Source organism: Ananas comosus, linkage group 1 (genome assembly GCF_001540865.1).
Source record: "Ananas comosus cultivar F153 linkage group 1, ASM154086v1, whole genome shotgun sequence".
Taxonomy (NCBI): domain Eukaryota; kingdom Viridiplantae; phylum Streptophyta; class Magnoliopsida; order Poales; family Bromeliaceae; genus Ananas; species Ananas comosus.
The window spans coordinates 16,754,125-16,781,875 of NC_033621.1; the positions used below are offsets into that span (position 1 = coordinate 16,754,125).

The 27,751-nt window shown below is 38.3% G+C and overlaps 1 protein-coding gene across 5 annotated transcripts in view; it reads right to left on the reverse strand.

The window, feature by feature from the left end:
- The window catches only part of LOC109709894 (adagio protein 3), a 29,271-nt gene extending 8,818 nt beyond the window's left edge, over positions 1–20,453 (reverse strand). The window contains exons 1-16 of one of the 5 annotated variants that reach the window (XM_020232266.1): positions 20,310–20,451; positions 20,069–20,166; positions 18,287–18,425; positions 18,165–18,193; positions 8,850–8,946; positions 8,715–8,770; positions 8,487–8,594; positions 6,896–6,952; positions 5,413–5,504; positions 4,196–4,280; positions 2,908–3,060; positions 2,181–2,278; positions 1,879–2,055; positions 1,690–1,793; positions 1,453–1,540; positions 104–202 (exon numbers count right to left, since the gene is read on the reverse strand). In XM_020232266.1, the coding sequence (XP_020087855.1) occupies positions 116–202; positions 1,453–1,540; positions 1,690–1,793; positions 1,879–2,055; positions 2,181–2,278; positions 2,908–3,060; positions 4,196–4,280; positions 5,413–5,504; positions 6,896–6,952; positions 8,487–8,594; positions 8,715–8,770; positions 8,850–8,946; positions 18,165–18,193; positions 18,287–18,425; positions 20,069–20,166; positions 20,310–20,368 (1,527 nt within the window). In that variant the 5' untranslated portion in view covers positions 20,369–20,451 and the 3' untranslated portion in view covers positions 104–115. Of the gene's footprint in view, positions 1–102; positions 203–1,452; positions 1,541–1,689; positions 1,794–1,878; positions 2,056–2,180; positions 2,279–2,907; positions 3,061–4,195; positions 4,281–5,412; positions 5,505–6,895; positions 6,953–8,486; positions 8,595–8,714; positions 8,771–8,849; positions 8,947–18,164; positions 18,194–18,286; positions 18,426–20,068; positions 20,167–20,309 lie in introns of those variants that run through there. The other 4 variants (XM_020232274.1, XM_020232280.1, XM_020232296.1 and 1 more) reach the window with 4 other exon arrangements.

Here is a 27,751-nt window from a genome sequence, read left to right on the forward strand (position 1 = left end):
CTGTATTCACTTAATGTAATGATAATGAGCCATCTTAACACAGTGCGGAACTATTGGAATTCTCAATCTGCTAACTTTTGCAAATAAGGGAAGGCTAACCAACCTTTTGGAAGATCTAAGAAGCAATGAGTGTGTGATCCTCCCCATTAGAGATCAGCTCCTTGTACTCATTCAGCAAAGCTGGAATATCATCCATACGCAACTGAGGAAAATCCATCACAACAACTGAGTAGGATTTATAGAAGCAAAAGGAACAAGAACTATAATCTGCCTATCACCAAGTGCATATATAAACATTTTTGCCATTCATCTAGATCTTACGGCTAGGTCTTCCATAAATATGAGGCAAAAAGAATATGAAAAAGTATCAACAACCAATCAAGAAAAAGTGGCACTCGAACCAATATTTACACATGGCGAGTAATTGGACTGCGGCTAAAATCTGAGTGAGAATGGACTGGAATGAGCAATAGAATTGTTGAGTCTCCCTAAAATTGGATTCACAAACATATGTTGTTTTTATTTATATTTTATGGTCCACAAAGTTGAAAGGTCTTGCTTAAAGGATAGGAGTCCAGAAATGCTACTCATTTGAGAAGATAAGGGGCTGTTTGGTTCCACGTAAAACTGCGAAAAAAAATTTTCGGTGGAAAAAAAATTTTCGAAGGAAAATAAATTTTACGCTTTAGCATTTGGTTTGTAGGAAAAGAAAAGTAGTTTTCCGTTACGGTTGTTTGGTTGAAAGGAAAAGAAAAAAAAGTTAGTTATAAATAAAAAATATTATATATATATATATATATATATATATATATATATATATATATATTATTAATATATAATAATTATTATATTACATATATTAGTATTATAGTTTAGATTTATAAATGAAATATATTTAAAATATATTATGCAAAAATTAAATATGTAATATAATATATAATAGTACATATTTAATACTATAAAATAAATTACTAGATATTTATAAATAATATTTATAAATAAAATATTTTATATATATATATATATATAAAAGTGGGGAAGAGAGAGACGTCCATCTCCTCACGCTGTCCACGAGGTGGAGCGGACCTCGTGGACCGCGCCTTTTTTTCTCCCCGCCCCGTGCTCAACGCCGCGCGAGGTCCATCATGGACCTCGCCTCATGCAGTCCACGAGGCACTGCGAACCTCGTGGACCGCGCCTTTTCTTCTCCCGCGCGGCGTGCGTGCGCAACGCTGCGCGTTTTCGTTTTCCGCTCAAATTGAGCGGAAAACGAAAACCTCATTTTTTCAAGAATCTGTAAAAAAAAGTTTTCCGAAAAAATTTTTTACGAGCCACCAAACACGAGAATTTCACTTTTCATCCGAAAAAAAATTTTCGGAGTGATTTTACGAGGAACCAAACTTGCCTAAGCGGAAAACAAAAGGCTGTAACAGTTCAAAGGTATGTGCATACCTGAGAGGCACCTTTCAAATGGAAAAAACGGTGAACTTCATATCCTAGGAGACTTGAGGCAGATGTTAAGTCAAAGGCAAAACTTCCTCTGTCATAAAGCAGAAAATAATATTATGAAAAAGAAAATTCCTGGAAAATAAATCACTGAAAGATACCATGACAAACCCCTAAAAGTCAAATATTGCAGTTATAAAGTATAAACCTTCACCATGAAAAGACAGCAGAAGAATAGCTTACAGGTGGTGATGAACAGTAAGCCGTTGATAATCTCGGAGCAATGGGCCAAGCTCCTGCAGCTGTATTGAAGTTGCTGGAGATCTTTTCCAGTGCTCACGAAGTGCCTGTTCTTCAGCTCAATATTATAAGATTAATAAAATACAAAAGCAATACAAGAATTTTAAATTACACAAGAGAACCCCAAAATACCTGAATGCATGCAGTTTGATCCCTAGTAAGTAGTGACTCCCCAGAAAACCTCGATGACAACTCAATAAGCTCTTTGTCTTCAGCTTCATCGACAAGATTTACCTGAGCTTTAGAAGAAGAAAACGAGATCCCCAATCTCTTCTGCAATTCAACAATTGGCGACTCGGTTTGAACTTCCTGCAAGAGAATACAGGTAAATTACAGTATAAACAAGTCTATTTTTTTTTCTTTTTTCCTTTTTTTTTTTTTTTGGTTTTGGGGGAGGATAATTTTAGAATACAATTTGCAATATCCTTCCTTACCTTTGCCATAGACTCTGATGGACCATCTAAGAACATGACAGTTCTACTTTCTTGAGGGATACTCGGAGTTAACTGTAATCTCTTTGCAATAGGATCATCTGCATCACAATTGATAGAAGAGAATAAACAAAATGAAGAAAAGACCTTCAGACATAAGTATCATCTGACTTCTATGAGGAAAACTATCTTAGTTACACCATGCAGCGAAAAGCACACAGAGCTCAATCTAGGAAATAGAAATTTAGGTTTCGAGAGATGACGGAAAAGCACATAAGTTTTCAGTTTAATCCCACAAAGGTTGCGGTAACATTTCTGAGGCATATCTAACTTTATTGTGTCTTTAGCGCCTTTTGTCCTTATTTCTAAAGAGCTCCACTCTAAGAAGCAGGCTTCTGACTTTGAAGGATATTAAATAAATGAACTTGCTGGCATTATTCCCTTTCCGACTGATAAGTAATTACCGCAGAAAGACAAAGGATGCAATGCATAATTGCAAACAATTTTAATATATCTTGTCCTTTTACTGAAAGGAGCTTCTAAAGAGCTATGAAGTATTTAAACCCAGACTATTCTATTTAAAGAATTGAGTTACACTATTTCTTCAAAACTTCTAGAGAGCTCAGTTTGCTCTTCACAGATTCCAAACATGATTTTCGATGTAAATTCTGCGGCAACATATAACAAGAAAAAAGTCATGTCATTATAGAGCATATTACAATAGTAATACCTTCTGGAACTAGCCACCACAAATCACCAAACGTCGTTTTTCCATCAAAACCACCAAATAATAGATAATGAGAACCAATGCATGTCATGGAGTGATATGCCCGAGGAGGAGGCGGCTCATCACTTGTAGACAGACGCTTCCACTGAACAGAGACTGAATAGGCACCAGATTATTTAGTAGCATTAGAACTATAAAAGAATGAAATATATAGTATTAGAAACACTCGTAGGCTTTTCACACCAAAGATCATCCTACTGTCAAGATAACCAAACAAGTAGATGATGAGGATGGCATATTCAAATGTTGATAGAACATCAAAAAAATTACACAACAATAAAAGAAAAATAAGTTATAAAAGAGCTGGAATGAAGATACTTGGTTAATAAGTAATAACCTGAAGGTGACAACAAGTTATCTTGATTGAGGATAAGAAAATGATTCCTTTGTTGCGCAATTGCAGGGAAGTAAATATTACCTATTACATATGTTTTAGCTGGCAGGAAGCAAAAGTACGGTAATCTCAAAGTGATCTACTGTGAGAATCAGCTAAGCAAAGGTCCTCAGATATTGCATTAGTTTGTCTAATATAACTAAGAAAATAAAAGGAAGATATTGTTCTAAACATTGAACCGCCGATGTGCCAGAAATTATTCAGCTTATCATGCTATACTATATAAGATTTTAGGCTAAATTAAAAGAAGCCCCCTCGCACTTTTAGCGCTTGTCTCAATTACTCGCATGCATGCAAAATTGCATCAATTGCTCCCCTACACTTTATCATTATCTCAAATAGGTCCAGCTATTTAGGATAAATGTTGAATTCAACTATAAAACTTCCTAAAAATAAATTTACAGATGAAGTTATTTATAAGTAACACAATAGACTCGTATAAATTGAATAAATTGCTCAATAAACTATCTATTTTATAGTATTAGCACAATAGGAGATCTTCTTTATTTAAATTTTTTATATATTTTTTAAGTTGCAAATTGAATATATGTTGAGATGTTGAACAATGTGATATGTCAACTCGTTTTAGTGAAATTTTTACAACCTAATTTGCCCATTTTTAAAATTTTTCTGGGTCTATTTGAAATGGTAACAAAGTGTAGAGTGGTGATTGATGCAATTTTTGATGCAGGGTGATAATTAAGACGCAGGTTAAAATGCGAGGGGGCTTTTTATAATTTAGCCAAGAATTTAAGAGTAGATAGAAAGCAAAAACAGGATGCCTTCATTACCAAAACAATTTGTGGGAAATATTTTCATTGACCAATTTACTCTTACCCCTATCCAATATAATGCAGTCATTGTGGTATACATCATATCTACTCAGCCAACCTCCAGTTCCATGCCCACCAAAGAGCAATAACTGATTAGAAGAAAATTAAATGAGGAAGGACGTAAGGAAGTCAGCAACCCAAAAACTAGAAAAAAAAAAAAAAAAAAAAAGTGGACGATAAACCATATAAGGAAAGAAGAGAGCAATACTACTCCAAAGTGGAGCTGATTGCAATCAAAATCAGTAATGAAGTTGCATCCAAAACTTAGTCCAAAGACTGAGGCACCCAACCATCTAAAGAGACTTGCAGTTTGCCCATTGAAAAGAAAGAGATTTTAAATCAGTACATACGACTCTTGGTAAGGATTTGATTGCTGTACTAAAGGATCATTTCACAGCACCAACCTCGAGAAAATTTTGCATTAATCATTTTTCCCCCTAATAAATAATGATACTGTATAATAATCATCTTTTTCATCACCAAAAGCTTTCCTTACTAGATATGCATATGCTCTCAAATACAAAACCTATAGGACTTCCACAGGAAAAAAAAAAAAAAAGAAAAAAAAAAAAAGGCAGCCTAACTCAAGGGCTTTTCTACTTCTGAGAGTCCTGCGACTCAACTAGATGAGATGATTAGAAGGGATTCTTACTAATGAATGCAGTCTCAGTTTATGCAACAAGAGAAGAACGTTACCATTTCCTTGGCATGAAAACAATCCAAATGAGAATGTAAGCAGTATTCTTATATGTATTTGTGGTGTTAACTTAGTATGGAACATAAAATACCAAAAACCCTATATGAAAAGACATTTCCAAACAACTGTTAGAATAGCATACATGTGCTGAACTAGTCAGCACTGCATAAAGAGTTGTTCTGGCAACTATCACTCCAGTCACCTCCATTTTCAATGGTCGGAACGTCTTAACTCCACACATTTTTCTATATCATTGAAAATTCCACCTCTGGCCGAGAAATCACAACTCAACTCTCTATGTGTAAAGGCCTTCTTACATCTTTGAAGTGCTCAATAGCCAATTTTTGCCCTAATCCCGCACACCCTTTCTTAAGTCTATAATCAAGTAATGACACAACTATATGCAAGAAGAATGAGGTGGCATGATGATAAATGATAAGTCAAAAATACAAAAAGAAAAGAAAGCGAGTCCTAATGCTTGAAGACAAAGCCAGTCAGAGTCCTTGAAACTAGAAAATACATACATAATGACCTCCAGAAGTTACTGTGTGACCACATCGTGCTGAAGGAGGTTGACCTGGTAGCTTCAACTGAGTCCACCCAGGTGTCTCATTCTCTTCAACAATTAAGATTAAAGCGACCCCATTAGATACTCTACCCAAATTTTAAACAAAGACCAAACTAATTATTTAAGTAATGACTAAATAATAAATGTGATCAAAATCATCATTCCATGAAAAAGCTGAGCATACTTAGGGCTAGTTTGGCCTAGCTTCTGGAAAAGTAATTTCTGTAGAAGTAATTTTAATTTGGAGAACTGATTTTGGTGAAAAGCTGTAGAGCGTTTGACTAAGTTTAGCTAAAAGTGATTTTTCCGAAATGATTTCCTAAAGTTGTTTGGCAAAAAAATTTTGATACTTGCATATATTAATATTTTTACTAAATTTATTTTAATATAATTTAAAATTTGAATTTAAATTAAAATTTTAAATTTGAATTAAAAGTATAATTTTTAAATTTCAAATTTGTACAAAAAATAAATTTGACATTTCAAATTTTGAATTTTTAAATCTTAAATTTAAAATTTTAATTTTCCAATCTGAATTTAAAATTTAAAATCTATATTTTTAAAATTTAAAATTTTAAAATTTAAAATTTAAGATTTCAAATCTGAAATTCAAAATTTAAAATTTAATTTCAAATTCAAAATTTAAAATTTAAATCTTAAATCTTAAATCTTGAATCTTGAATCAAAATTCAAGATTTAAGATTTAAAAAAATTTGAATTTTGAAATTTAAAAGCAAAATTAAATCTAAATTTTAAAATTTAAAATTTTGGATTTTGAAATTTAAAATTTGAATTTTGTAATTTGAAAATTAAAACTTGTAATTTTAAATTTAAAATTTTCAAATTTTTAAATTTATGTTTTAAAATTTGAAATGTCAAAAGGTAAATTTTATCTTAAATTTAAAATTTTAAAAAATTAAAATTTAAGATTTGAAAGTTATATTTAAAATTTAAAATCTAAATTTTAAATTTTAAATTTGAAAAGTTCAGATTTAAAAATTCAAATATGAATTTAAAATTTCAAATTTTAAATTTAATGTTAAATTTATACTTTGAATTTAAAATAAAAATAAAAATAAAAATTTAATGTTTGAGTCCAAAATCAGAATCAGTTTTGGAGAAGCAGTTTTTTTTCTGCTTCTGATTCTGGAGCCTTCAAAATCAGTTTTCGAATTCTAAAAAACAAAATCAAATTTCCATATGTCGTTCCAAACGTTCTACTGAGCTCAAAAGTGATTTTGAGCTCAGAATCACTTCTGAGAAGCTAGGCCAAACACCCCCTTAACCACATTAGTAAAACAAAAATAAAAAAATATAGGAAAACATTTGACAAAGTGAGTATGTTTAGACTGCAAAATTTTGGGCAATGCAACAGTATCAAGTCAGTTAAAATATAGCACAAAGCTCACAAGCAGAGCGGAAAGGTCCTATACAATTACCTTCTTCAATGACACCTTTTAAAGCCCATAAATCACCCATTATAGGTCCAGCTCCACCTATCAGAGATGAACTACAACCAAGTAAGTGCCTATAAATACGAATCCAGCAGGTTCAAAGCGTCAATATGTACAGAGTAAATCAAATCATAGAGTCCATTACTCTCTAGCGCAGAGCATCTCCAAATAGGGAAAATCAACTAGAAAAACCACATCTATTTATTTTCACAAACTATAGTACATCCGTAACTAACAAAAAAAAAAAATAATGATTAGAGCAACCACTTTGAAAGAATATCAATATGAAGATATTACTGACATAGGACCGGTCAAAAGAAAACCCATGTGATCACAGGCATTGGTTATCAAATCTATACCTTAATTTCAAGGACAAAATATTGAAATTATTACCAGCCAGAAGTGGTTTCATACATGTCAAGCTAACAACGTAATGTACTTTAACCGTAAAAAGGAAGGAAAAAAAAAAGAAAAAAAAACTGAGAGAATCGAAATGCAAACTTTTGATAAAAAGTCGCTTATTGAAAAGCAACATTAAACATGAAAACAAATAGAGCAATAAGGTGAGTAGATAGCTTCTGTAATACAAGAGAATAATAAATACACTAATTTTAGTCATCATAAAATGATTCCCAAGCAGGGGCGGAGCCATAACTTTTGTGTGAGGAGGGCACAACAGATATTAGATTGTACATTAATGAATCGATCTGATCAATTTTTAAAGAAAAGTAGATTAAACCAAAATAATTTAGTTTGAATTGATTCAGTTTCAACAATTTGGACAGTTTCCTTCGAATTCAAGGTTTCAGTTTAACAACAACTTCATAATATTATTTTTATGCAGAAATTATAATATTTAAGCACCAAATTGGCTAGCTTGATATCTTTTCAAAAATATAGTTTGATATCTAAAGCTTATTAATTATTGTATAATATCTATAAAATTTAAAATGCAATAAGTAGCTATTTACTACATATAAGTCTTTTACTAATTCAGAAAAAAAAAACAATGAATATATTAAACTACAATTTAATCTTATTTTAAAGAGAAAAAAAAAACCCTCCACATACAAGGATAGTTATGCCAAAGAGAGAGAGAGAGAGAGAGAGAGAGAGAGAATGGATTCATTCCTTTCCAAAATGGTGCAAGCACTTTTTAGTTGTCTACTCCTTATAGTCATATATAAAAAATAGGGACAATATTAGTAAGTAATCGAAAAGGTAGGGCACATGACAAAGACAAACAAGGGACCTTTGAGTCAATCATGGGCATGTGCTTGCCTATGCCAATGCTTGGCTCCGCCACTGTTCCCAAGGATATAAGGGCTTGGTAAACAACAACTAGGGCATTCACAAGTAATAAAAGACACAATCAGAAACCAACCATAAAATGAACTACTACCTCCACTACCCACCTCTACTAACAAATGCAATTGCAAACATCATTATGGAGTAAATTCCTAGAATAAACCGTACAGCAGGACCAAATTAACACATCCACCTTTAAAGTGCAAACCTTTAAAGTGTAAAGTGCACAACAGGGGTAGATAATGGCTGAAGCTTGATCATAATTTACCTCTACCCCCAAAGATGAGCAATCGTTTCTCAACCATGGTAGCCGAATGTCCACATCTTGGCGGTGGCACTGAACCAGAAACTGATAATTCTCTCCACTCAAGTGAAACTGTTGAAATAATAAGGTAAACAGCCATAGATCAGATTTTCATTTCCCAAAGATGCAAATCTAGACCAAGTATAACAACATTATTAGAACAGATATAAGAACAAAGAGCAGAAAGCTCACTTGTATCCAAGATATACACATCTGAAAGCCATTTTTTACCATCCCAGCCGCCATACCTGCATAAGGATACTGAACTAATACTTTTACAACAGACCACTAAAATGAACTGTTTACCATAATTAACCAGATTCTTACATAACAATTTTTCGGTTTCCAATGGCAGATGCTGCAGCAAACTCGCGTGGTGATGGTAGATCACCAAAGCTGGTTAGCTCAGACCACTGCCAAATATCTGAAAAGAGAATATAAGGAAAGTAGTTACCAATAAAGAAAAGAAATTAATGAGGACAATAATGTGAATCACTGACTCTATGATGATTATTAAGAGACAACAGAAACATACCAAGAACAAGATACACAAAACAAAAAGTTGGCCTCTGTAATACACTTGACTTCTCTAAATTGGGGAGTCCTAGTGTGAGTAGGACCTAAGAAACAAGTCGGATGATTTCAGAGTTTTTTGAAGGGTGTACGAGTGTTTTCGGCACAAACTAGATGTGAAAATGAGCTCTGGGATGCGAAAATGAGCTCTGGGATGTGAAATCTGCAAAAGCTACAAATTGTCACATTGTGTACCGGTACGAAAGTGGGGTACCGGAACCCTATATTGTGTTCAGAAAACCAACGTTCGGGTTTTGCAGAACTGGACCCTTAGTACCGGAACTAGGTGTCTGTGTACTAGTATCCTAATACGAGTACCGGTACTCAATACCCCGAAGTGTGGAAATTAGCTGGGTGCAAATATGAGAATCGGAGGGTTTTAGTTGCAAATGTGGGCTTATGTTTAATACCCCAACTACCCCTTCTTTTCTTAATGCAAGAGACTCCTCACACCATTTTACTCTTCACCACACCTCACTTCTCTCACTTTCTCTCTCTGGATTTGTCTCCAACCAAGGGTTTTGGGGAGATTTGGCTTGGCAAAAAGCTTGAGCAAGGAGCAAGCCTAGTGCAAGGAGGAGTTTGAGGAAAAGAGAACCCTAAGGTGAGGTTTTGAGATTTTTGAGTTAGGGTTTGGTTTTAACTCTCTTTTAATGGCATTTTGGGAATCTTTATGAGGTCCTAGCCTAAAATAAACTTTTTTTTTTTTTTTTTTTTTTTTTNTGGTAAAATTCCTGCATCTATTCTTGACATCCTTCTTTATCCCTCCATTACAATTCCAAATTACAATCTGCATCATGATAAAAAAGAAAGAGAGGAGAAGAGTCATGGCTCTGAGGTTCTACCCTTTTTGGAAGACCCCTGATCAAGTTCCATAGAACTATCATCATCTTGTCCGGTCAAGTGCGACTCGGTCCTTTTGATCGATGCACCAACGACCAGATCCGTGCTGTAGTCCTCATCCATACCGACATCCTCTTCTTCAGAATCACTCTCTTCCTCTTCCTCCGATTGTACTTGGAGGGCTTTACTTACCTCTTGTACAGCTCCCATATGGGAGATGGAGCTAGGCTTATAGCCCTCACTGGATTTCCCATTTGGTTTATTGGCATATGGTAGAGAAAGGTTTGAAGGGCCACAACTAGTATTCTGCCAATAAGAAGATGGAAAAATAGTACCTCGCGAGGTTAGCGGATTGGGGTTAACTCGATTTTTCGGTTTGGAACCCATGTGAACTTGCTTCCCATTAAACCACACTGTCTCTGGATGTGAGATAATTGGATTAGGAACCTCATGGTTATCCCCCAAACAAATAAAAGGTGGGGCCACTTTCTTACCTGGCACAGATGTTGAGGCAGCCCCTTTTCTAGGTGAGCATGATACTTTATCTTTAGCCACCTTACCACGAGCATCATTACTGTCATTAAAACCCAAGCAGGTTTCTTTTTCATTTGAGGGGGTAACGTCCACATCATTTATTGCCCCTGAGTTATCAACCATAGAGTTCTTAGGGGCATTAAATGCTCTGGACACCTTATGTCTGTGATCCTCACTTTGGAGTCGACTCCCTACCGTTGGAGTTTGCCGACGTGATTGGGGAAACCGCATTGGGCCAGTTTGATTCAGGCTCACCCCTCCACCATTCTGGGTCTTCTTTGTTGGTAGGTCGACTGAGAAATTTGGATTTTGAACCCCGGTTGAGCTTTCTCGGCGTGCCCCTCGACGTCTTCGACGAGCTGTAAGCCATGGGCCAAAGGCCTCATCCTCCAAAATGGGGGTTTCTGCACTGGGTCTTGACTCAGTACTCGTAGATTTTTCTTTTACCTCGGCAGCCAACTTGGCTTCTCCTTCCTTCCGATAATGGCATAGCTCGGCCCTATGTCCAACTATTCCACATGTATAGCAAAACAGTGGCAAATTTTCATATAAAACAGAGACGAATTTTCGCTGGTCCGGCGTCCCAACCCAGACCCCTCTTTTAAGAGAGGTACTTAGGTCAAGTTCAACACAGATTCTAGCATATCTGCCTCTATCCACAAAAATAGTGGTTTCGTCCACCCTGAGCGGTCGCCCGAAATACGCTGCTATAGGTAATAGAGCATCTACCTCCCAATATTCAAATGGGAGGTTATGAAGCTGTATCCAGACCGGTGCCACATTTATGGCATCATCAGATGGTTGGAAGTTGTCCCTCCATCTAATTAAATGTATGGCCTGGCCATTAATAGTCCAGGGTCCCTCCGTTAGCACATAAGACATATCAAGCTCGTTAGAAAAACGAAAGGCATAAAAGCCCTCTGCCATGTCTGTCACATGGAAAGGCTCTTTTGTTTGCCAAATTTTGGCCAGGGCATTTCGAAGTGTGTTTAGAGAAGGAGGCTTACCTAAGAACTTACCAAAAAGGGCCAGTCTCCATTTGGCCCGCGCTGATTCAAGGATGCTTTCATCAACCTCTACACAGTCCGCTATGGATGCTTTAAGCCTATCAAGTACCTCATCCGGGATGAGGCCTCCCTTTGTCGCTTGAGGACGTTTCCCAGATACGATAGCAGCCCACGAGGTCCTTTGTGGGGGCGGCACCTCCGACTCCGGTAGAGAGCTTACCGTCGGCGGAGAGGGTGAGGGAGGAAGGTTTTGAGAGCCCCGCCTGAGGGCGGGGCTCATCGGGCCAGTCATGGCGAGTTTTGGGACCGAGCTCTTTTGAAGTGCAGGAGAGAAACAAGACTTTCTCTAGTAATTGTAAATATAGATTACCTAGCCTAAAATAAACATGAAAACCCATGAGTTTCTGGTGTTCTTGAAAGGGTGTAAACCCTAGGAGTAAAATTGGGGGTTTTGTGGAAATAGAGCTTATAGTGGAATTGATCCCTTGTTTCCCTAATTGAAGAGCACATCGACGCGAGAGGCAACTCAAAGTGAGCTTTCGATGAGCCTACGGTGTCCGATTGAGAGAAATTGCCGATTTGCATGCGTTGGCCTTGGGTCGAGCTAAATCGGCGACGATAAATTGCGAGACCTGATTTTCCCACTTCTAGACGTCGACACGAGGTGGGTGGTACTATCCGAAATAGTCGAGTTTCTTCGTACGTCTAAGTCACTATTTGTGGCCATGTATCATATTGCATGAGAAATATGGTCTAGGGTCCTATGTAATTGAGTTAGTGGCGGCATGTTTTGGAATGTAAATTGAAACTTATGATTGCATGGCATAACGACATACGTTTATGAAATGGACATTGCTATGAGAACCCTAGATACAAATGAAAACTAGTTGTGGACTTAGACAATTGTGGAACACTAGGAGCAATGAGAATTATTAAGCTTGAACTTAGTGACATGAACCTAATGATATAAACCTAGTGGGGTGAGTTGTTTAGACCTTGAGCACCAAGAGATATTGGGTCATTGCATTTGTAGTATGGCATGGTGTGCCTCACCATTGTTGAGCATTGCATGACATAAGGATGTTGTCACCACTAGTAGGTGGTAGGTCCACCGGATAGGTAGACGGGATCATACTCACACAGTCTATACTTGGCTTGTGGAGGTTGCGACTCTCACGCCGTGAACTCCGGAGTGTCGCATAAAAGCGGGTGAGGATCACGACGGTGCCTCCCTAGGAGACGGTCATGGCAGTGGTTCTGGAATGAAAATTCTCTTGCCCGAGTGACTTGGTGAAGTGAGTTGTGGCTCGACCTACGGGAGAGCCAATGCAATTGGGTCAAGGTAAAGAGAGACAGGTCATGTTCAGTATCTTGTATTCTATGCATGTTGCATGTAGTGTGAGTTTGACTATGATGAGGTTGTAAAGGCATAGTAGATAGAATTCGTTGCATAATGTACATTGGGTAGAGGTAGATGTCTATATTGTCTACTTTCATTTTTGTAGGTGTTTACTGTTTCTATATCTATATGCCTTATTAGATCTAGTGGGAAAATCGACAAGATTGAAAGCAGAACCCACTGGGAACTTCTTTTAATTCTCACCCCCTATTTTGCAGAGCCGAGCACGAGCGGATTCATCAAGGATCGTGGCAAGGACATTGAGCCCTAGGTAGTGGGACCACCGAGGCTAGGTCTGTTTTCCTTATTAATAGTAAAAGACACATAACATTTTGGGTGAATATGATGTATTTGTGATGGAAATTTTGTATGTAATAGACATAAGTTATAATCTAGTAACTTATATTAAACCCCATATCTTTTGTCCACGTGGCTAAATTTTCTTAACTTTTGGGATGTAGGACCTACCTGTCAGTATAATTTAACTTAAATTAGGAAAGGTGGGACCCACCTGTCATTGTATTTATCTCTTTTCCTTCAAATGAACCAATAAATCTTCCCTATTTACATGAACCGCTTTAATGTAAACCACATTAAACCGTTTCCCCCTTGGGTGTCACTCCAACTCTCGGTGTTCGCCCCTTCCAGATGGAAAATAGGGTTTGGTGCAAAGCCAATCCGTTTTTCCTCCCCGTCACTTCCATCTGCGGCTCTTCGTTCTCCTTCGCCACATCAGTTTTTGAAATCTGTTGAATCCGAAGGGCTTCCCGTACTCGTCGATTCCGTTTACGGCACTTTATTCTCCTTCGTTGTAGCAACTTTCGGAATTTGTTGAATCCGATGGGTTGTGCTACAATATTCTTAGAATATGTCGATGCTTCAACTTTAACTTCGAATTCGTGGGCAACGAAGAAGGAGGCCGCGGTGGTTCCCACAGCCATCTGTCACGTGGTCACCATAGGGAGGTGAAAACAGTCCAATTCCCCAAAATGTAACCTGTAGATCAGAGATTTGTGGAGAATGCTCAGATTGGTGAGGTATATTCTGATCGGGTAGGATTCAATTTCTTTTTTCTTTTCTTTTCATCATTCATCTTTTGTTATAGCTACTCTCTTTCTCTACCTCCTATAGCTATGGCAGCCTACCTTGAACGCACTCTATCACCATTGCTCTAAAGCTTTGTGAAGCTTCACTATCTTCAGCCTTTGCCTCCAAGTTGACCCACACCCTTCAGTTGTTTGAACAAATGCCACTTTGAGTGTTCTTTCACGTTTTCTCTCAAACACCAGCAAATATGTTTACATCTTTTAAATCTCCTCTTATTTGGTTCATTTTTGATAGTTATTTATATATCTGTTGGATAAAAAATGTGATTGTTTTATTATCCTTTTCTTTCTAATGCAATTTTTTTATCTTTGTTGAGAATCCGTTGTTTCTACTAATTATATTTGTTTTGACATTTTGGATGTTATAATGATACAATGCAACTTCGATTATCTAATTTTGCCAGTTTTCATCCTATATCAATGTCTATTAAGAGTTTGGTATAATTTCCTATAGACACTCTGTCACATAGATACTTTCATGTCACCATTTTTGTTGAACTTACTAGGAAGTTCATCTTGCTAATTTTAATATTTGTTTTTGCCCTTTATCTGTTTGATGAAATGCCAAATCCACCATCTTTTCTTAATATCTCTCAAATCTTTATAATATGCTCAACTTTATACAAGTTTTTTTAATTTCATAATTTTTTTTAATCTTTTTCAAGGTATTTATTGCAAAACGGTCGGCTCTATGCCAAACACTAGCAATTATTGCAAATTTACAAAAGTATGTTTTACATGATGATGTAAAAACACATTCTTTTCTACTTGGCATGACGAGTATATAATTTATGTAAGAAAGTCTAAGCCTTACTTCCATTTGAGTGATTCTATTTTGTTTTTTATTGATGCTAAGTCCCACAAGTAGAAACTTCTAATTGCAAGATTTTTCACTTTTTGTTGCTATAGTAAGATTGTATGATGTTATTCTTTTTTTTTTGTTGCTCAAATATTATATATGTTTAGCCACTTTGGAGTCAATAGTGCTGCAATAAGGTTTGCTATTGACAATCAAGTATTGAATGCAACCATTTTTTGTGATCAGATCAACTAGGATGGAAGCCTCAAGTTAGTATTTTCTAATGTTGATTAGTCTTTATATATCTATACATCTATTTTCGTTTCAATATATATGTTTTATTGTTGGTTTATCATTAGTAGTTTGAAAATTAACATTACTAACCAAAGAGATTTTTCTTGATTTTATAATATTCCTTTTTTAAAAGTTTTGAGAAGAGTTGGTCAACTTTTGTTGGTGGTTTGATTATACCGTTGTTTTTGATAAAGAAAGCACATAATTTTGGAGAAATGTGAACCTAACTCTCCAATATTTTGAGATTGGTGGCCTAGGAACATTTTGATGATTTCAATGTAATTTAGTAAATGTTTTGTAATCAAATAGAGAAAAAGAACATGCCTATATAGGACTCACATCATTGATCTAATCTAATGTACTTTCTCATATTTTTTTTCTTATCAGGAGTCTGCAACTAGGGTAAAAAGCTTCAAATTGTTGGTTATTCACAACATTTTCAAGTGAAAATGTCATAGAATATGCCAAGAATGTAAGTCATGCTATATGAATTTAAGACAATTGAGTAATCTCTAACCTAATTGCTTCAAGGTACACAGGGCACATTCTTTTCTGTTAATTGTGATTTTGATCTTATTTTGATAATCTTTGGTGTGTGCAACTTCATCCTTCAAATTCATGGGTTGGATAGTTATATATAATTTTCGATGATTTCAAGGTTTGCCGATGTAGAAAGAGAAAGACAACACTAAAGTATAGGTACCATTTCAAGATGCAATGTAGTTTAAGCAAGATCTGTATGTTTCTACCTTCTAATTTTGTGTTGTATGAGTAGGGAACTAACATTCTAGCTTGCTTTGTAAACATTTTAATAAGATCCCCCAACTTTTTATGATTGTTTGTATCATATCTGTGTTGTCTCCATATAATGGTGAATATATTTCAAGCAATTATTCACTCTACCACATTAGTTTCTGCAATCAATGAATGATACACAATAAGATGTTCTAATCTTTGCCAATATGGTCTCTAAGTTCAAATATATCAAGACCACTACTTCTGAGTTTTGAATTGGACTCAAAAACACTAGAACTGGATAAAGATCCAAAGTCATTATTGTCGACAATTGAAGTTTGATTAATGTAAACAATGACTACTGAAACTTTTTTCATTCATGCTTACTATTCTTTCTTACTTCTTACTCTTTTGTATTCTTTCTTCATGTGTAGTAAATTTTGCTATGTGATTTTTGTTTGATGGCTGTGTTGTGAAAGCTATTGTAATAATTGATTTACATGATATGTGTCTTCTCTTAACAAGATTGATTGGATATCTTGGAGTAATTGATCCTTTGCTATCATATATTAGCTTTCCTGTGAGTCTTTGGTCTATAATGCGTCTTTGTATACTATTTCTTATTTACTCACTTTCTTATGTACACCTTCATCTTTAAGTGTGTACCAACAAATTTACCTATTTTTATATTATCCAATCGTTTGATTTTATAACTTTTAAGTAAAAAAAATTATAGCAATCAATAACTATTAGCTAACAGAACTATTAATATTAATATAATATTTTATTCAGTTAAACAAAATAGGTCATCTAAAAATTAGGAATGCAATAAACAAAATTTAAAAAGTTGAGGAGCTTATTTCAAACTACCTAATATCTAAAAGTTAGAAGGTTCTTAGTACATTTTCATCGATAAAATAAATAAGAAGATGGAGAACTCTATATAGGCATCAAGGAATTTTTTAGAAGATAGTCATGTATACTTTGAGATTTGCTACAAATTCATTCTATAATTCTTTATTATCTACGGGCTATTAAGCAAATTTTGAAAAATTGAGGGGGCCATGAACCTAAGGACTATTAAATAAATTTTGAAAAGTTGAGGGGTACTATGGCCACTTTGGGCCTATAATAGCTCCTTTCATAAATAATTATATAGAAGGCACCTGAGCTCATATTTGGGTGATATTCATGTCTTCACCGATCTGGTTAAATGTGGACATCCTTCTCTGTTGAGCCCTGGCAGCTTTGTGATAGATAATAGAGTCTTTTCTGAGTGCATGCTTAATATTTCTTTTAAGTTTTTTATCTTTTTTCTTTGTCACTTTTAGTAAATTTTGCTTTACTATCCATGAGCTCTTGCAATTTGATGCTCTTTTGATGTGCAATAATTGTTATATGATTTCTATTTGATGATTGTGTTGTGAAATAGTAAAAGCTATTATAATCGGTAAGTTTTGCTTGATATGTGACTTCTTTTGAAAATCGTTGATTAGTTCTTTTGGAATAATTAATTTTTTCTTATCATAATTTAGTTTTTTTAAAGGTATTTTATCTATAATGTGGTCTTTATATATTTTTTTGTGACATTTTATTCTTTGTAAATTTTTACTTTAACAGTGTCTACCTGCCGCAACGGGTAGGTCACTACAATAGTATATATGAAAGGATGTAACTTGTTGAATGTTCCAAATTGTGAATGCTCAAATGTTGTAATAGATAATTTAAATTCTCTCGTTCTTTGATATGCCCTCGTGCAAATATGTAGTGTTGATCTTTCCTGATTGGATATTAATGCACGGACTTTGCTACGCCTTGGACGGAGAGGGGAGACTCTGTCCATTCGGCGAGTCTATTGCGAGCCCGAACTGTCCAAATTGGCGGTGTCGGGGCGTGACAACCTCAATATGCAATGACAGCTAATTATATAATCAAGCATAATTTTCGAATCAAAAAACAATATTAAAGTTGATACGCCACAATCAATGAGTTGTACTATAACAATGAGCATTAATAGAAGAACAGATGATCATGACAAAAGACCAAAAGCTGGGTCTTTAATAGGAGCAAGAGACAAGAAAAGCATTGCCAGGCAAAGAATTAGAGTGAAGAAATCTACAATTTTAGAAAAGGGGATGAAAGGCGTCATATTCTGCAAGTAGAGTTTCATGCGCCCAAAAATGAAAAAGGGAAAAATATAATGACACCAAAACAAACCAAAGCAAGATTTTATATCCAGATAATAAACAGCAATCATATGAAATTTCAGTTGCACATGATAAATCAGATAGAAAATTAATTAACAGGATTTCTATAACATCCAACAAACATAGAAAGAGTAGACAAACTCACCAGTATCAAGCATCCAAAAGTCACCCAACCTAATAAACAAATATCATTCAGCAAATATCAAAGAAAAAAAAAAACCATTGCTGCAATGACTAGAAGCAGCAGAAAGATGCAAGAATGTGGACCTCTTACTACCAGAACGGCCACCAAAGATGAACATGTTACAGTCAATTGCAACAGCAATATGGAATGCTCTTGGACTTGGACCCACTTGTCCATCGGTTCCACTACCCGTACACTCAGGAGCATACCACAACTTATTTTCTGCAGTATGAACAACAGGCAATCACTTAAAAGATTTCCTATCAAGGATGACAGTCCAAAAGTTGATGACATAGTTACGGATTTAGGGCTTTCATGGCATAGGCCGCACTCTATAGAGAAATATGCCTCAAGGCTCAATAGCATTCTAACGGACAACTGTGAAACGAAGGTAGACAAGGTACAACATGGTGCATATAAACATAGTGCGTATATGGTTGGAGGGGTGCTCGAAATTAATCCTTGACTTCATACTTTAGAAAGTACACTGTAAATGGTAAATATAAGAAAGCAATAATTATTAAAATAAGTATTAGGAAAAGGCAATATATATGTGAACTAGCTACTTGTATAAGTTGTGATTTAGTAATAAATCGAAACACCAAAATTCCTTACCAGAATTTAAATAAAGCTTCATAGCAAGGTATTCGAACATGAAATGATATAAAATGAAAAAAACAGTATGTAGTAAAATGAAATTTTTGTTGTTAGCTATGACAAAGAAGTTAGCTATTTGATTATAGGACAAATCTGAGTAAGAGTTGAATACATAAAATTTTGACCAATACTTTTCCTCAGTGCTTCTTCCAAGAGTTTACAGCTATGCCTCTTGCCGCTGATTTCAGTTTAATTTTAGCCTTTTGTAAAATCGTGTTCTCCAATCATCAAAGTTGGAAGTTCAGATCCAAGGAGAGGATTTCATCAGTCGACTATTGGAGATCTCTACGGATACAGAGTATATTATTAGAGCAAGCTGAATCATAATATCCCCTACGTGATGCTTTGTAGCTGAAAGTACTTAGACTAGTACATGCTTTAGTAATTTGAAACAACATTGTTTCGAACTTCACGTGCCCTTTTCCTTTTGGATCCCTGCTAGAAGCAACCTAGATGGTATTTATTGAGGGAAAGAAATACTTGAAACAAAAGAATTTACCAACATTGCCCCTCGTAGAGACAGAGATTAAGTTACAGTATTGCACTTGGCAGAGCAATATCATCAAATCCATCACAAGAAGAAAGAATTGAAAAATTATCACTTCAGATTTAGGTTAATATGGTTCAAGAGCATAAAGGAAAAAAAAAAAAGAATAGTGACCCAACTATCTTGCGCACTGAAAGCAGTTAATGTTCTGTTTGGCCCTTCTTCTACTACTGCCTTCAGCAGCAGCAGCAGCCTCGTGAAGAATTTGAAGCTCTAATTCGGTGCAGCTGGGAGTATAAACAAGATTCCGAGCGTCAAAAATAAAAGCTCTAATTCGGTGCTTATAATTCTGATGAAGAATGAGGTCTTTGAGGTAGTTTAAATTAGTTTTTCTCACGATATATAGTTCTGCTCTGACCGCAGTTAGTCAAACAGCACTCACTACACTCGGCGGTAGGACCGAAAACTTTGGTGAGATCATGCTGAGAATTGTTCGCGGAAGTGATCTAATAAGCTATCTTATTTTGCACACAAAAACGATTAAAAAAAAAAAAAAAAAAAAAAAAAAAAAAAAAAAAAAAAAAAAAAAAAAAAAAAACTTAACGAGATCAACCAGAGAACTGCTCGAAGAAGCGATGTAATAAACCAAAATGTTGCTAAAAAATACAATGAGGTACGGCCGGGGGACTATCAAATATCAATAGGAGAAATCCGCGATTACCGATGTCGTAGACGGTGATATCGTCGAGGAACCTCTTGTCGGCGAAGCCGCCGAACACGACCACCTTGGATTTGCCGATGTCCACGGCGGCGTGCCCACTGCGGTCACCGAATTCAGATTACCAAATTCAGCACCTGAGCTAGCTAGTAGCCAAGCAACGCAGAACGGACCGGCAAGGAAAAAAGAAAACCGAGAAAGAAGAAAAAAAAAGAGGAGGTTTTAGGGGTGATGGAAGCGGCACCTTCGAGCGTGGGGTGGATTTCCTCGGAAATCGGAGGAATCGGCTTTCACCCAATGCATCTCTCCCTCCCGCTCGCTCCTCTCTCTCTCTCCCCCCCTCTTTCTCTCTCCCTTCTATGTGCGCGCGCGTGTGCGGCTTGTGCGATGGAAGTTGACGGCGGGTTGAACAAGAAAGGGTCCGGTCCAGTTTCTGTAGAATTATTTTGAGCGGACTTTTTTCGAAAATAACCCTGTAAAATTTCGTATTTGCCAAACTAATCCTGTAAAATTTTTATTTGTGAAACTAACCCTCCTTTCGCCACGTGAGCGCCACGTCAGAGATTCCTCAAAAAGACGGTGAATCGTTCACCGTCTTTGATATTTGTTGTGAAGGCGGTGAATGATTCACCGTCTTCATAAGACGGTGAACCATTCACCGTCTTTAGTACAAATCACTACACTGCGCAAATCTTTTCAAGTCCATAATATGGTGTCCTTGATAAGACGGTGAATCGTTCCCCGTCTTCTCGAGGGCACAGAAAAGGCGAACGTGAGAGAGCGAAAAGGGAAAAAGGCGGAAAGGGAAATTTTGCACTAAAGGCGGTGAATGGTTTACCGTCTTCTAAAGACGGTGAACCATTCACCGCTTTTACAATAAATTACAAAGACGGTGAACGATTCACCGCCTTTTTGAGGAATCCCTGACGTGGCGCCCACGTGGCGAAAGGAGGGTTAGTTTTACAAATAAAAATTTCACGGGGTTAGTTTGGCAAATATGAACTTTCACAGGGTTATTTTTGAAAAAAGTCCTTCTCGAACTTTTTTTGAAAATAACCCTCATCTTGGGTGGTACATCTTACAACTATCCTATCCCATTATTGATATTAGTTAGCTTTTGAAAAAAAAAAAAAAAATCAGTGTTATTCTCGAACTTTTTTTGAAAATAACCCTCTAAAATTTCGTAATTGACAAAATAACCCTATGAAACTTTTATTTGTGAAACTAACCCTCCTCTCGCCACCTCAGCCGCCACATCAGCATTTCTTACAAAGACGGTGACTCGTTCATCGTCTTTAGTCTAACCTCTTGAAGACGGTGAATGGTTCACCGTCTTCTCTAGGCGTGGACCATTCACCGCCTTCTCAGCAATTCCCCGCGTATCACCGCCTTCTCAGCAATTTCCCGCGTAGCTTAGGGTGCCTAAGAAGATGGTGACTCGTTTACCGCCTTAACAAAGGCGGTGAATCGTCTACCGCCTTATCTAGGCGTAAACCATTCACCGCCTTCTCAGCTGGGTTCGTGTCATAGATAAGCCGGTGAATCGTCCACCGTCTTATCTAAAGACAGTAAAGGCGGTGAATCGTTTACCGCCTTATCTTGGCGTAAACCATACACCGCCTTCTCAGCAAATCCCCCGCCCAACAGCCCGGGTTTGTGGCATAGATATGTCACGCCCCGGGACCCAGCGGAAGCCCGCCCGGCGCGTGCCCAGACCCGCCATATGTCTACAACATATAAGGCGTCTAAAAACAACAATAATAAAAGCAATAATACAAGACGTCTAGTAGTATCAGAGCATAAAAAAAAAGTCTAAATGCTACAACAAGGAATAAAGTTAAAACTGTAAATCCACTAAATAAAATATAAAGTAAGTACAATAGGGATCCCATAACAAGTGCTAAAAGGAGTACACGGTGGTCTCTCTATACAGGGTACAAAAGCCTCACACTCTCTCAAAATATAAAATGGAGGAGTAAACCACCTAGGCAAAAGAACTCTCCGCGAGCTAGCTACGCGACACCCTTGCCGCGATCCCGTGNGGTCCGAGTAGGGATCCCACCCCTAATACTGATGGTGCCCCGGTAATCCGAGCCGTGGCCGGTCTGTCGGATGCCCACCCAGAGTCCCGGTATCTGTCGGAAGCCCACCCAGAGAAGTCTAAACTGAAGCTCATAAGTACTACTGAATCACATGATGAACCTGTACTGATCTTATCATTGTTGCCCTGAAATGATAAAGCGTAACACCTGTAATACTATCAACCTCTGAAAATGAAGTACGTGTCAACGAAATTATGAATACGATAAATATGATTCATCTCTATAGTACCCCACGGCAATCCACTTCGGCGCCCAATCCCGCACGGCGAATATGAATCGCGATGGCTATCTCCGGAGTGCCGGCTTGTAGGGAGCGACCCTCACAAGCATGTGCGAATGAGCACAATGGCAAGTAGTCAAACGATCTGTCACAAGTACCAAGTCCTCATGTCTAATAACATGGAATATGTCACCAATCTCACATAGGCCTATCCCTATGTCGTCATGTCTACAACATGGGATAATAGATGTTCAAGTGGTCTAATTCTATGTCTCAATACGATAGTCTCATAAGTACTAGTCTAAGTGCCCCTTTATGACACTTTCATTCACTAAGTTCAAGTTCATCCCAAATGTTCATAATTACATAACTGAACCATTTTAAGCATATAGAGCGTGTTTCCAAATGACTAGAGAGAGCTCTACCCGAATGCATGCAACAATACCCAGAATGCTCTACTATATAGAGTGAAGATTTTCTTATACATAACACATGTATTTCAGGGGTTCAAAAATTTCCATAAATACTACTTAGCATAGATATGCATTCAAAAATAGTAGACAAAGAGTTTAGAATGCTTAGGGGCCGTTTCGCCCATTTTTATGAAGCCAAACCCACCGATGGTAAACGAAACCCTTCGTTTGCTCCAACGAAGATGTCCAATAGCCTCCTAGTATCCTAGAGGTACAAGAACATGCGTCACACGAACCATACGAACAACCAATTACCCAAACATTAAGCTATTCAAGCATAGGTGGAGAGAACTCACCTCTAGTGCAAAAACCCTCTCCAATGCTCCAAAAGATGGCTAAAGTTCATCCAATCTAACCCAATGGAAGCCTCTAATCCACTCAATCTAGCTTTAAAAGCCCTAGATTCAAAATACCCAAAACAAACCCTAATATCACAATCTAGGGTTTCAATACCATTCAACCAATAAAACCCCTAAATAGAGGGAAAGAACAAGAAGCTTACCTCTTAGAAACTTTAAATCAAGCTCTAAAAGCTCTAAGTCCCAAGATCTTCCCTCCACAAAGCTCCAATCCCAAGCTCTTGGCTTCAACCATGGAGGAAAAGCACCAAAAAGGGAAAAAGAGAGAGGTTAATCCAAGAAAAACCCAAAAGAGAGGGACCAAACCCAAAGAAATGAAGGGGAGGGTGCCCTACCTTCTCCTCCCTGTGCTCTGAGCTCAGGAGGTGCCCTAAGGGGCGTGGGTGCTAAATAGATTAGGCACAAACGCGGAAAACCCCCTGCAGTTCAAACTGGCATGAAACTGCCTCCTGTACGCGGTACACGGCTCTTGTACCGGTACAAGGCGACGAATTGCAAACCCGAGCTCGGGTCGCGCGGTCTGCAGGCTCTGTACCGGTACAAGCTCGATGCTGTACCGGTACAACCATCAACCCTTGTATCCGGTACAAAGGCCAATCTTGTTCCGGTACAACCCTGCTTGCAGGCTGCCCGAAGCTGTCAAAAAATTCCGATTTTGAATTTTGGTGACGCAAGTCCACTTCAACATCCTCGGGATGCGTGACAGGGTCGGAACACTATCAACCGACCCTCCAAAACATGGGAATTCCAAACACAGATCAAACACTCGAATCTGTGCATTTGCTAAGATCCAGTGATTACATCAGCCACCTCCTAAAAAGGAGTTTCGTTCGCGCGAAACTCAAATCGACGTACCTCAAGACTCCTCCTGAAAAAAGGTGAGGGTAGCGCCCCAGCAAAGCGCTCTCCACTCGCCACGTGGCCTCTCGCTCCTCGTGGTTGCTCCAATAGAACCGTTTACATACGGATGTCCCGATTCCGTATCTCTCTTCAACCTTCGCTGAGCCAAAAATCTTCACGGTTCTCCTCGAAAGCTCAGATTCCTCGCGCGCTCCCTGTATAGTTCCCAAAACATGAGCTGGATCTTGAATGTCTACGAAGGACGCGATACATGGAAGACTTGTGGCACGCCGGATAGTTCGATGGTAGAGCAAGTCGATATGCCTACTCGACCCCACACCTCGACACGATCTCATACGGTCCAATGAAAGACGGGGCCTCAACTTTCCCGAATCGCGAATCTCTGGATTCGCTCTATGTCGGCGAAGACCTTCAAAAAACATGGTCTCCAACTTGGAACTCCAAGTCTCGCCGTCGCTCGATCGCGTAGCTCTCCTCTGTCTACTCTGCGCACGTCAAAAGTGGGCTCCCGAGCATTTCGAAACCTTGTCCTCAGCTTCCTGGAGCACATCAGGGCCTAAAAGCCAATCTCTCGTGACTTCAACATCTCAATGAAGTGGCGAATCTAACCTTCCGTCCACTTAAAGTGCTTCGAAGAGCGCGCATCTTGATGCTTGCTTGATAACGTTGTTTATAAGCAAACTCCGCTATAGGTAGATGCTGGGCGACCATCTGCCCTGGAAGTCTATCCACAAGCACGGACATATTCTCTAAAGTCTGAATAGTGCGCTCGACGCCATCACTCCTGCGGTGGAATCGGAGGTACTGAAATCCAATCGTGGCCGTAAGGCATCCTGTAGGACTCCATCCAAAAAGTGGAATGAAGCGTGTGTCGGCGATCAGATACAACGCTGTAGCACTCCATGATATAGTCGGCATCAATATCATCTAGTACAAATTGTTGCGAGCTTCTCTCGCGGTTCTAAGCGTATGAATTAGGTAAATAAGGCGCCGACTCGTCAAACGACTATGCCACGAATCTACCCATATATACGTTCATGCGCCCGCCTGTGACGTGCAATCCCTGTCACAAAATCGCCATGTGATCTTCTGCCACACTTCCACACGGGAATAGGCTAAATACTCTGAAGTTTTCACGCAGGGATACCGTGGCTCAGCCTTTACTTGTTAGGCAAGTTAGATCAACTGAGGCGTACAAATCCGCCAACGTCCTTTTCATCCCGGCCCACCAACTGAGCAATTTTAAGTGCCTTATATCATTTCTGTGCCACCGGATTTGTACGCGCAATAGGGCGGGCTCGTGGCGCTTCTTGAAAGAATATCGTTCTTTAATTCCCGAACCGCCGGAACACATAGTCGTCCTCGAAAGCGCATCAACCCTCGGTCGTCCACAAGGAAATCGCCGGTGCAACCATCAACCATTTTTCCTCTAATCTTTCGCAATTCCAAATCGGAAACTTGCTTCTCTTTGATTCTGTCCAACAAGGTAGGTTGCACTACTAATGTCATCAACCTCAAGGGTGTGTCAGGAGTCACTATCTCCAACTCCAACCGCTTCATCTGCTCGATCAACTGCGGTTGAGTCACCACATGCATCGCTAAGTTTTCCATCGATTTCCTACTCAGCGCATCCGCCACCACGTTAGCCTTGCCTGGGTGGTAAAGGATCGTCAGATCATAATCCTTGAGTAGCTCCAACCATCTGCGCTGCCTCAAGTTTAACTCCTTCTGAGTAAATAGGTACTTTAAGCTCTTGTGATCCGTGTATACTTCACATCGCTCGCCATAAAGATAGTGGCGCCATAGCTTTAATGCGAATACTACGGCCGCCAACTCCAAATCAATTTTATATGTCATACCGGCAACCCATAGGGCAATCAGCCATGTCGGCAACAGCTCCAACGCTAGTAGGTCGGCCGACATGTAGATGGTCCCAAGCCCAAATCTATAAATAAATGACAATAATTTAAACTGTTGAACTTAAATAGGAGAAACTTTATATAACAATTATTATATATTACTCATAATACCTGTACTAATGTCGCAAAGCAACAGCATTCGACCTTTCCTTTTAATGCAGCCGATCCTAAAGCTCGATATAGATAGGCCAGTGCTGCTGCACCCCAGGCTAAAGCGCCGAGCCCAGTCAAAGATTCCTATTCCAGGCGGGGCGGGCCATCCACCTTCGAATGGTGTTGGTCTGTAGGACCGTGAACGGATTCGCCTCTGGCCTCTGGGCACGTCGGAACCGCATGCATCAAAATCTGCTATAAGTGGCAGCCACTTAAGATGAACCCTATATCCGGTGGGGTTTGGAAATAGACTACAGCCAATCTGATATAATATATATGCACGTGCAGTGGCTGCAACTAATCCAGCCGGAGCATCCAAATGTAGATGATGAAACTACTGGTATATCCAATCTAATCTAATCTGCCCAGCTCGGATGTCATCCGGCACAACCCCTAAAAGCGCCTGACAAATATTTGGCCACGGATACACTGTAGTCCCAGTGACCGGCGCTCCATCGACACGAAGACCCGAAATAACCGCCACATCCTGAAGTGTAATCGTCATCTCACCATGGCGGAAGTGAAATGTCTGGGTCTCCCGTCTCCATCGCTCGATCAAAGCTCCTAATAATGTCTGATCCAGCTGTAGACGCCTAAGTCGAGAAATATAATAAAATCCAGACTGTCATAGCAAATCTAGCACTGCTGGATGATCAAGCTCCCACTTGTTTAATTTGCGGCCATGCTCTATGAACTGCACCCCGCGATATCCCTACAGTGAAAAAAATATGTTAGAACAACATTTATATTCAAACCAATACTAAAGAAAATATTTAAAACAATAATTTTGGCTCTCACCTCAGTCGTGATAAATGAAGACCTATGGAGATGCTGCTCTGTCAGGACGGACTCATCAACTGGTCCCGCCTCATCTAGATCTGCCATCTGTAATTTTAAATAATTTATAATTAGTAACATATTATCAAAAAGCGCGTTGANTAGTCTTGTCGTGAAGGTACCGAGAAGATCCAACCTACGACTAGATGGCGAATCTTCTCGGCAATATACCAACCTGTTGAGCCAATTAGGCGCGGACAGATAGGACACCGGTATTCCCTCCAAAAGCATCAATCTTGCCGCAAGCGGTTCCGATCGTCTGAAAGTGGGCTGAAAGTGGTATGGAGAATCAGGAGTAGTGGCCGATCATGCACAAATAATAACTGATCACAAGGGAAGATCTATAAATAGGTCAATAACGCCCTAAAAAGGGGTCTTTTTCCTGTGAACAAAAGACCACCCTTAAGTCCTCGCAATTTTCTGCATATTTTAGGAGTAGTCTACTTGTAATTTTCTCTTTCTCGCATTTAATGTTCTTCCTAGGAGTAGTTTTAAGTAGATCAACCGAGTCTGCATGCCATCCGGCATACTCGACCCCTGTACTTCTTATCAGTGAATATAAAGGCATTCGGCTCTTCAAGCCGATCCATTCCTTTGTTCTATAGTCATTCGGCTCCTCGGCCGACTTCAGTTCTTGCTTTGCCCGTACATTCGGCTCATCCAGCCGAACCGAATTTAGTGTAGAGTTTTGAACCCGGCTGATCCGATCCCTCATCAGCAGAATTGCTTGATCGATTGAAGGGCGCAAATTTCGAGGGTCAG